Source organism: Histoplasma capsulatum, genomic scaffold (genome assembly GCF_000149585.1).
Source record: "Histoplasma capsulatum NAm1 scaffold_5 genomic scaffold, whole genome shotgun sequence".
Lineage (NCBI taxonomy): Eukaryota > Fungi > Ascomycota > Eurotiomycetes > Onygenales > Ajellomycetaceae > Histoplasma > Histoplasma mississippiense.
The window spans coordinates 476,864-488,009 of NW_001813978.1; the positions used below are offsets into that span (position 1 = coordinate 476,864).

Here is an 11,146-nt window from a genome sequence, read left to right on the forward strand (position 1 = left end):
GAAAAACGAACGAATGGCATAGTATGGGTAGAGGGCGTTGCTGGAAGCTGGATATCCAAAAGTTGTATCTTGGTGTCCCCGCCCCGCATGCCCCGCGTCGGTACCCCGCCATTTGGACAGCGAGAGAGGGGGGCAATTGACAACAGAAAAGTCACTCACAGCCAGCACTCTGATGGTGTTGATGGCCAATTGGTCGACGTCAGTGTAGCTCCCCATGGTTGCGGTGGATAGATCTCGAAAAGAGCGGAGGAGTAGGGGTGGGAAGGCCGAAAAAGAGGTGTCTCAAAAAAGTTGGCAGAACACAAGGATATCTAGATCTCAGCACGGTGGGCACACGGAGTGGACAATGAAAGATCTTGGATGCACAGATGGGGATGGCGAAGAGTGATAAATCAAGCAGAGAAGAACTAATGAAGTAGAAGTAGAAGTGGAAGTGGAAGTGGAAGTGGAAGACGAGGATGTTGAGACCGGCACGAGATTGGCGGGGCGGCTTGGCGGCGGCACAGCCCAACACAAATATTACCAATCTTACAGCAGTTTCTCTGGAGCTAAACAGCACCGGCAAAATTACCACCTCTGTTGAAAAAGACAGCAGCCCATCCCACTCTGAATCCCATTGACTCCACCATCGCATTCTACCATGTATGCAATAGTGGGTTACAGTCCCTAGTTAGTGCTACTAGTCACTCCACGTATGACAGCATCCTACATTCATTCATTCTCATTTTTGCCTGATTTATCCCCCACAGGTGCAGAGTACCGTATACGGCTGTTGCACGGAAGTTAAATATGCGCAACGCATGCCGCTGAATAACCTGGAGAATTCCCAAGGTAGTTAATATGGCTGGTTAATAATCCACCTACATATTACATCTGAAGGGTCCACTACTAGTTGCTACTAGTAAGTTATTCATACTAGTTTCATTTTTTGAACCCAAAAATCTTGAATGCATTCGGGCTTTTGGTGTGGTTTTGACCTGCATAGATGGGTAAATTGTTTGCTGGCACCATAATCACAAAGGAAAATATGAAGGAGTTAGAATTCCTTATCCGCTTGTCTGGCCACTAGAATACAATTAGTGCAATACTATTAGTGTAACAGCTAAGCTGTTAGCTCTGAAGTACCAATCTATAATTTCTCATACTAAATTCTATGTAATTTGATTTGTTGATATCTCTTCACTATCTCATGTTTTCTGTTCTACACATTCTGCAATCTTGAAACCTTCTCATATCCACTGCAGATGCAATCACTATTCACTCTGAAATAAAAATATGATTTCTACAAATAATTTCCAATTCTTCAATGTATGACGGGTTAGCACCCGTTAGTAGTTAACTTACGCAACCAACTCCCCTCCTGCACCTACTCGTCCCTGTTATTGCGCTCCGCGCTCGCGTAGTTCTAACGATTCTTCCGCGTAACCCTTAATGTTCTTCCGCTCTGTGCTCCGCTCCGTGCTCCACCGTGGGGCGGCTTCTGATATTCTTCCGCCCCGATCTCCCCTCTATAAGAACCCTCTTCGTACGACCTTTCCTTCTGATCTCTTTTCTCTTTCTTTCCTTAATCAATTCATAATCTGTATTTAGAATAGTGCTAGATTGTTAATCAAAGTACACTCATTACATTATGAATTGATTCATCTGTGTCAGCCTGAGTGTTCTATGTTTATGATTGCACCCAGGTACTCAAGTTAAGAAATAAGTTATCAAGTCCTCACAAAACTATGTTGTTGTGTTAACATCCACAATTTTTAAAGTTCTATAAAGCTGCACCATTGCGATAGTGCTGTGAAGCCCCGGTGGCCGAATGGGTAATGCGGCCACCAGGTAGCGCCTTGGTGTGGGGACCCAAGGCGCGTGGGTTCAAAACCCACAAGAGGACAACATTACATCCAGAGCCAACTTCTCAGCTTTTAAAATAAAAGGAATGTGAACTTGCCAAGTAAATATCTTCAGATGAATCTACTATCTGATTTAATTTATTATTTCTGAGCTGGAAATCTATATCATAAATATCAAATCTTGTCTTTCATTAATTTTTTTATATTTTTATTATATTTTTGACATCATTCAACATTAAGCATTTCTTCTATATAACCAACTCTTGTCTGTATTTAACATTACACAAGGACTCATCATAAGCACTGCTTGCATATGAGTATAACAGAAAAAGAATAATAATAATAAAATAATACTATGAAAAAAACTAAATGTTTAAAAACTTCACAATTGTATGTTTATAAAGAAATCAAAATGTTTATGAAATATTTTCTTCAATGAATTGAATCTTCCGATTCTCAAATTATCAGAATCAAAAATCATAACCTTATATAAAAATAAAATGAATTATAAACATCTTTCTATAAATGAAAACTGAAGTTTTATAAAAGATAATGTTAAGTTTTATAACTTTCTTTAACAACAGTTCTTACAAATAATGAAGCTTCAATGATAATTGAATTATCTAAATATAAATACATTAGAAACTGTGTAAGTGTTAACACTCTCTGCATATGAAAGAAAAGAACATCTTTCTTTTCTTAACAAGTTCACAAAAAAGCTTTTAATCTATTTAATTTGAAAATAAAAATTAAAAATTAAAATTGAAGAAGATGAATCTGTGAATCTATGATAGACTCTCTACTTTCACAAATTTGTTATATTTATAGTCAGTTAGAAGAAGACACTCTAGTGAAGTTTCAACTTTGAATTGAATCATACATGCATGAAATGTGTATCTCTGAAGAAGTCTTTCATCAATTAAATATTCTATTCTTGAATTCTACACTGTAAATGTGTGCAATGCAGTGGCTGAATAGAAATCATCAAAGAAATATTTTCTTAGTGAACAATCTGCTTGATTTTGATAGTAAGATTTGTGTGAGGGGTGATGACAGTGTGAAGAGTGAATAGTAGAAGATAGTATATAGTGTAGTGGAAGATAATAATAATTATAGTAGTAGTATAGTTGAAGTTGTAGTTGTAGTTGTAGTTGTAGTTGTAGTTGTAGCTAATCGCTGAAGAGGAAAAGAAAGAGAAAGAAGATGTGCGAAATACATGCATCCATATATATATACATACAGAAATAGTGGTAGCGAGAGTATAATGGAAAGAGGTAAGAATAGACGAAGATATAAACAAAGATAATATAATAATAAGGAAATAATAAACGAGTGCATTACAATTTGTGAAGTAGAAGAATAGAATTGAAACAATGCTGTGAAGATTAATCTTTTAAATCAGCACATCAGCTTTAAACTGTTTAAACTCTACATCTCACATTTTATACATTTGCATTATCATGATTACTGCATCTACTTGCGTTAATTTGACAACAATCTTGCACATTTCAATGCTGTACAAGAAAGTTGTAATAATTATAGACAGAATTTTACATCTATCACTGTGTTGACTATATCAATCACTTCTGCAGATGTCATGAATTGAACCTCTCATATGAATGCAGAATGATCAAGAATATCTGATTTTTTTAAATGAAAAGTTACTGATTAAATCATCTGAGAAGTTTGCATTTATTGCAACAGACTGGAGCATTTTATAAGTTAGTGCATCAATGCAGTGGTTCTAGCTTCTACACCATGTGTGAATGCAATTATATTTATGAATGAGCAAGAACAAGAAAATGAAAAGCTCTTATTTTAAAACACAGATAAGAGTTTAAGAAGCAAGAAGCAAGCTGAAGATTTGAGCAGAAAATGCAAACAAACACAATCATAATCTCTATCATTGTAAATAGTTTAATCAATATATGAGCAATAATAAACAGTGGTTTTTTTCATTATGTTTTTATAAACATTTTATTGATTGAAAAGCATAAGGTTCAGTCTATTCTCTTTTCTGAATCATATAAATTCAGTGAATTCAATGGCCTCAAAGGATCCGTCTTCTACAATATGATAAAATTCAACATTGATGTAGAAGAACATGAGAAAAAAAATGTTTATATATATGAAATGCAAGATCTTAAGTAAAACTTAATGCTTAATTTGTCATAATTTACAGAATGTAAAACTTTGATAGATACATACAATTGTTCTCTAATCTTCTCAGAAGATGACCACATTTACAAAAAGAATATCAACAAAACCACTTATCTCATTCAGATATCAGCAGAAGCATTTAAACTATTAATTCATTAAATATACAAGATTAATACTTTTTTAAAAGAATGCTCAAGTGTTCGCTATGAATAGTAAATATCAACAAAGTATTAGAAAAGTTAGAATTTAAAAATTTCAAGAAATCTTGCAAAGAATTTTCTGAATCATATAAAAATTTTGCAGATGTGTTTGATGAAAAAGCAGCTGAAGAACTTCCCCCTTTTTGAGAATGTGACATAGATCATACAATTGAGCTCATTAAAAAAGATGATAAAAATTCACAATTATTTTAAGGCTCTCTCTACAACATGTAACATGATGAGCTTTTTGTTTTATAAAAAACATTCAATGAATTATTAGATAAAGACTTCATCTGAATTAGCAACTCCTCTGCTGCAGCATTTGTACTGTTTGTGAAGATATTTAAAAAAGATTTACAATTCTATGTAGACTACTGAGAACTCAACTGAATCACATAGAAGGACTGATACTCTCTCCCACTCATCAATGAAATATTTGAATGAATAGAAAAAGCAAAATGGTTTACAAAGCTTGATATATCAGCAACCTTTTATGAGATAAGAATCAATGAAAGTAATGAGTGATTAATAGCATTTCACACATATTATGATTTATTTAAATGGACAGTGACTCTCTTTGAACTGGTGAATGTCTCAAGTACATTTCAGAAATATATCAATTGAGCTTTATGAGACATACTGAATAAGATCACATCAGCATATATGAATAATATTCTAATCTTCATAGATGGCTCGCTCACTAAGTATTGCAAGGATGTATGACAAATGCTTACCCACTTACGTGAAGCTAGATTACAGATGGATATTGATAAATGTGATTTTAAAATTAAGTTTATGATTTATCTGAGGTTCATCATTGAAGTTGAAAGAGGTATATGCATGAATTCTAAGAAGATGGAAGCAATTTTCAACTGAGAGGCACTGATCTCAGTAAAGGAGACTAGAAGCTTTCTAGAGTTTGTCAACTTTTATCAAAAATTTATCAAAAACTTTTCTAATATTGTATAATCACTGACAGATCTGATTTGAAAAGATGTTGTATTTTAATCAATTGATGAAGCAGATGCAGTGTTTGAAAAGCTGTAGTATATATTTATAAATATTTTAATGCTGCAATCATTCAATCTGAACAAGTATATGATTTTTGAAACAGACTTCTCTGACTATGTGATTGAGAAAGTGTTAATACAATATAATAATGAAAGTATTTTATAATCTTGTGCATTTATTTTAAAGAAAATATCTTTTGTTGAATGTAACTATGAAATCTATGATAAGAAACTTTTGACTATCATATGATGCTTAGAAGAATAAAAGTCAGAGTTTATGAGTGTTGAAAAATTCAAAATCATCACTTATCACAAGAATTTAGAATACTTCACAATCATTCATAATCTGTGAGAGGTGAAAAGCTTGATTGATTAATTGCTAACTAAACGGACCATTTTATATAGAGTAAGAGCGTTATATGAGACACATGATTATCTCACATAAATTTATTAAGAGGTATATGTACTAATCATTATTTCTTAACTGATTCTCATTCACAATTTGTTATTGATCAGAAGCAGAGAATATTTTTATAAATACTTTATTTTATTGAAAACAAAATATATTATTTAATTATTATTATTATTCTTTCATTATAAATGTATGCAGTCAGTGACTATGACATCAATTTAAAATACTTCAGAATTTTTCAACTTAAGAATAAGTTAATATACAAAGTCAATTTAATACATGCAATAGACTACTGAGATACTGAAGGTCTTTACTTTTATATAAATACACTGAAAACGATAGCGAACGATAGCCCTGATCGCAGGGAATCTCACGACACCCAGCAATCCCCAGTTGAGGTGGTGCTGGTGCCATGGTTGTGATGGAGGAAATCGTGGGACGCGCTGACGGACACCCGCGAGAAGAAAACTCTGACAAGAGGCAGCAGCCCACCACATGTGGAGCAATATTGACACAGTTGAGCAATGTTCTTTGCAATGGGAGCGAAGATCCTGCCATCAACGGCAAAGGGAAGGAGGTAGTGGAGGAGGCAGCCAGGTTGGTGAGGGAGTTGAAGGTCAAACTGGGGGAGGTGATGCTGGCCAAGGTGGAAGACGCGACCGTGGCGACACGCGCACAACGCCAACCCGGAGGAGTGAAAGAAGCCAAACTGTCATCATGGGCCAAGGTCGCAGGACAGGGAATTCCAGAAAAACCAGTGCCTAACCGAACCCTCCGCGAGATTACTGTCCTACGCCGGGACTGCGAAGCCCTCCCAGCTGAGGAGGCCACCCCCCCAGCGATTGTGGCAGCCGTCAACGCCAGAATTATGGATGTGACAAAGGGAAAGGTGCTTGCAGCAAGATGTCTCCCCAGTGGAGACATCATCCTGACAACCGACGCGAGGGAGACCAGGGAGGCCTTGACTAAGAGCAGCACATGGCTGGAAGTCTTGGGACAAAAGGCGAAGGCAAAGCACACCCTGTACCCAGTCATGGTTAAGGGAGTCCCAATGGGCAACACCAACTGGAAGGAGGAACAGCAAGCCATCAAGGCAATTTACGCACAGAATGAAGGACTCCGAAGAGGGGTACAAATTGAGAGACTGTCTCTACGACGGAATGCCAGCTTGCAGGCAAAGGTTGGGTCTCTTGTACTCAGCGTCACCTCGCCTCAGCAAGCCAACCTACTAGTAGACAATGGATTGATAATAGACAGCATATTTTGTGACGTTGAAATCTTCCACCGGGAAGCGCAGGTCACCCGGTGCTTTAACTGCCATGAGTATGGGCATACGGCCAGATTCTGCAGGCAGGCCAAAAGGTGCGGGTTCTGCGCGGCAAAAGAACATGACGACAAGGAATGCCCAGCACGAAAAGCTGGGGAACAACCGAGGTGCGCAAATTGTAGGGGAACACACCCAGCCTGGGTCTCTAAGTGCCCTGAGAGGGAGAGGGCATCAAGCAGGGCCCGTACAGCATACATGGAAAGACCCCGTAGGTTTATGGAGCCAAAAGCACAAGATGGGTGGCAGGTGGTGCAAACCAGAGGAAATAAAAGGTTACCCACTGGGGAACCAGAGGGCCAAAGAAGAGGACCAGGCCGACCCAAGGGGATTCTGCAAGCAGGCGAAGCCCAGAGAGGAGCTCTAAGTGCCTTTATAGCACCACAGAGCTCACAACCTGGGTCTCAGCTACAGGAGGACCTAATGGACTACACGCAGACCCCAGCCCCCACGCAACAATGAGGGACACACTAAACCTCCTACAATATAACGTGCACAACTCTGCGAGAGTTATGGGTGCGTTATTGGCAGACCCTGCAACAGAAGACAAATACGACGTAATTGCAGTACAAGAGCCCAGCCGGAATCCCCACATGCTAGCAACACACTGCCCCAGAAGCTGCGGCTTCTGGCCAGCATATCACCCGGAAACACACCCAAGAGTATGCTTTCTGGTCAACAAAAGGCTCGTGGAACACACATGGGAATGCCACTACCACTCAGAATACATTGCAGTGCTGACAATCACCACCGACCTGGGTAAGGTGCAAATAGTCAATGTGTATGCACCTCCTCCAGGGGGCTACAGCAGTGAACCGGAGGAATCCCCCATAGGCCAGCTGCAGGAGGTAGCCGGAATGGGCACAGATGCAGAGCTGGTCATATTAGGAGATCTTAATGTCCACCATGAGAGGTGGGGAGGGGTGAGAGTGGAGAGAAACTTCCGCATGGCATGGCAGCTAATAGCACAGGTGGATAGGCTGGGTCTCCAGCTTGCCACACCTGTAGGGGCTACCACATGGCAGGACAGAGGCAGCCCAGGAACGACTATAGACCTCACCTTTCTATCACCACTCCTGCACGACAAGCTCAGGAGGTGTGCAATAGCGGAGGAGGCATGCAAAGGATCTGACCATAAGCCCATAGAAACAACACTGGAACTCACACCCATCCCAAAGGAGGCTGAGAGACGAAACTGGAAGAATGCGGAGCCTGAGGAGGTAGCAAGGGACTGCCAAAAGCTATATGTGCCACAAAGCCTGGACTCCAGGCAAGCAGTCAAGGAGTATGCAGACTACCTGGTAGGATTTGTAGGGACATTAGCGGACAAACACGCCACCGTAAGTAAGGCTGGGTTAAAATCCAAGACATGGTGGTCACCGAGGGTGGCCAAGGCAGTGGAGGAGTACAAGCAGGCTAGGAGGTCCCAGCTCCCAGAAATGGAGCGGCTCAGGGCACGCTGCAGGCGCAACAGAGAAATCCACTTGGCTAAGACAGCAAACTTCAGAGATCTGGTTGACAGGACCCGTGGTGACCCCAGATTGATGTGGGGACTAGCAAAATGGGGCAAGGAAAGAAGCCATCTGCCCCCACAGGCACCTACTGTCCCCCCCCTGAGAACAGGGGAAGGGGCTGACGCGACGGTAGAAACCTCTTTTGAGGGGAAGGCTGAGGCATTACGACAACGGTTCTTCCCACAGCCAGAGCCCGCCGACTTAAGTGACACCAATATGGAGCTGCTGCAAGCTGAAAGGGAAGCGTCAAATGACACCATCAGTGTGGAGGACATGGAAAGCCTGATCCAGAGACTGCCAAACAGGAAGGCACCAGGGAGGAGTGGGATCACCAACGAGTTCCTTAAGATGCTGGGCAGAACATTTGTGGAGGCCATAACAGCTCTCACCAATGCATGCTGGCATTGGGAGACTTACCCAGACACGTTTAAGGAAGCCAAGACAGTGGCCTTGCGCAAGCCAGGGAAGGCTGACTACCAGACTGCAGGAGCGTGGAGACCCATTGCCTTGCTGGACACAATAGGGAAGATTGTGGAGGCAGCAACTGCAAAACGCCTGCGGAAGATCGCGGAGGACCACAACCTGCTACCCTCACAGCAAATGGGGGCAAGAAGGGGCAGGTCCACTGAAACAGCCATAGCACAACTTCTAGCCCAGATAAGGACAGTGTGGCAGCACCCAGGACAGGTGGCATCGGTACTCTCCCTAGACATGACAGGGGCCTATGACAAGGTGCTGCGGGAGCGAATGGTTCACATCCTCCGGCGACTGGGCATCCCCAGGGACCTGGTGGGATGGGTTGCGTCCTTCATGACCAACAGGAAATCCACAATTGCCTTTGAGGGCCAGGAATCAGACACCTTTGACATCCCAGCAGGCATCCCGCAGGGGTCACCCCTATCACCTATACTATTCCTATTCTACAATGAGGAACTGGTGCGCATCTGCTCAAGACCGGGGCGCCCGGTGGTGTGCATAGCCTTTGTAGACGATGTCAACGTGATGGCCTATGGCCAGTCCACTGAGGACAACTGCAGGGAGCTCCTGCGCATGCATCGGGCATGCGAGGAGTGGGCAGCACGGCACGGGGCGGTCTTTGCCCCCCAGAAGTATGAGCTAATGCACTTCACACGGGCGCGCAACCAATTCAACCTACAGGCTGAGCTGAGACTACCAGGACAAACTATACAACCGAAACAGGTGATGAAGGTATTGGGTGTATGGTTAGACTCTAGGCTGAGATGGAAGGGCCACCTGGACGCGGTGGCAGGCAAGATGAAGACTCAAGTCAGAGCACTGTCCCAAACCACCCAATCCACATGGGGGCTCCCACTACAACAAGCGAGAATGGTGTATAACATGGTCATCAGGCCGGCCCTGACCTATGGAGCAATAGCATGGCACCAGCCACAGGGGCAGGGGGGCACGGGTCCAGCTAAGTCAGGACTGGCCCTCAAGCTGACCACAGTGCAGAACTCCTGCCTCAGAATAGTGGCAGGGGCATACAAAAGAACCCCAACAAGCACACTGGAAGCGGAAACCCACACAGTACCCTTAGACATCCACCTGGATGGGCTAGTGGCAAAGGCGGTCAACAGGATGAAGGCCTCAGGAATGGCGCAACAAATTGAGAATGCGTGTGCGGCCATAAGGACCAGGCTTCGGCACCGGGGGGTGACAAGGGGGGCACAGAGACACATGGGAGCTGTGGTTCACCCGGCAGCCCTGCCAGTGGACTGGGAACAGCAATGGATTCAGGGTGCTAAGGAGAGAGCCACAGCAGAGATGACACCGGAACAACGAGCCAACCTGGACCAAGCCTCATATAATCACTGGCTGAAGCGCGAGCAGCTCTGGAGGTGGGTGCAGAGGTGGAAAAGACGTGAGCCCCCCTGGGGGGAGCGGCATGGCCGGCCCCCAGACAAGAAAATTCTGAAGTGGCACACCGGCCTGCGCAAGGCTCGCAGCACTATCATCATCCAATTGAGGTCAGGGAAAACCGGACTGGCAGCTTTCCTAAACCGGTGTAAGGTACCTGAATTCCCCACCCCACGGTGCCCCTGTGGGTATGAATGGGAAACAGTCGAACATGTTCTGATACACTGCGAACGCTGGGAGCAGCAGCGTCAGGGCCTTATAAGAAATGGCAGGCTAGACAAGAGGATGCTGCTAGACACCAAGGAAGGCCTGCATCTCCTGTCAAACTGGTGGATGGAGAGCGGGATTCTAGGCCAGTTCACATTAGCACGCGAGCTGACACACTATGTACCATAAGGCCCTGAGCTGCCTTGGACCCCCAGAATCCCCTGAATCCCACATGCACTCACTCCCCTGACTACTTAGCCCCTCCCTCTCCTCCCTCTCCTCCCCATCCCCTCGCCTCTCTCCACCTCATTTGCACCACCTCATTTTCATCCCCTCATCATCTCCTCACCCTGCCGTATAATCTCCTCTATCTACCCCTTCTGTCAATCCCCTCTACCCCCTCCTGTCACTCCCTTCTATCCTAACAGCGCCTACTATCTGTCCCTCCCTTCTTCCTTTCTTTTGTTACTCTACTTTCTCTAATTCCTTTTCCTTTGTTCCCGCTCCCATTGCAAGGAACAGCTCTAGCTGACTTGCCCGGTACCCTGCAGATGACAGGATAGTAACACCGCTGGCCGCAAGGATTTCACCCCCTGC

The 11,146-nt window shown here is 43.3% G+C and overlaps 2 protein-coding genes across 2 annotated transcripts in view; one reads left to right on the top strand and one right to left on the bottom strand.

Annotated features, from left to right (window-relative positions):
- The window catches only part of HCAG_05000 (transketolase 1), a gene marked incomplete at both ends in the record, with an annotated part of 2,990 nt that extends 2,774 nt beyond the window's left edge, over nt 1-216 (bottom strand). The window contains one exon of the mRNA XM_001539483.1: nt 160-216. Coding sequence (XP_001539533.1) covers nt 160-216 — 57 coding nt within the window. The remainder of the gene's footprint in view (nt 1-159) is intronic.
- Nucleotides 217-6,038: 5,822 nt separating this feature from the next.
- HCAG_05001 (predicted protein) lies at nt 6,039-10,738 on the top strand (the record flags this gene model as incomplete). The annotated part of the gene is made up of 3 exons (XM_001539484.1): nt 6,039-7,060; nt 7,330-7,466; nt 7,725-10,738. The coding sequence occupies 3 exons, from the start codon at nt 6,039-6,041 to the stop codon at nt 10,736-10,738; spliced, it is 4,173 nt and encodes a 1,390-aa protein (XP_001539534.1).
- Between the last annotated feature and the right edge of the window lie 408 nt (nt 10,739-11,146).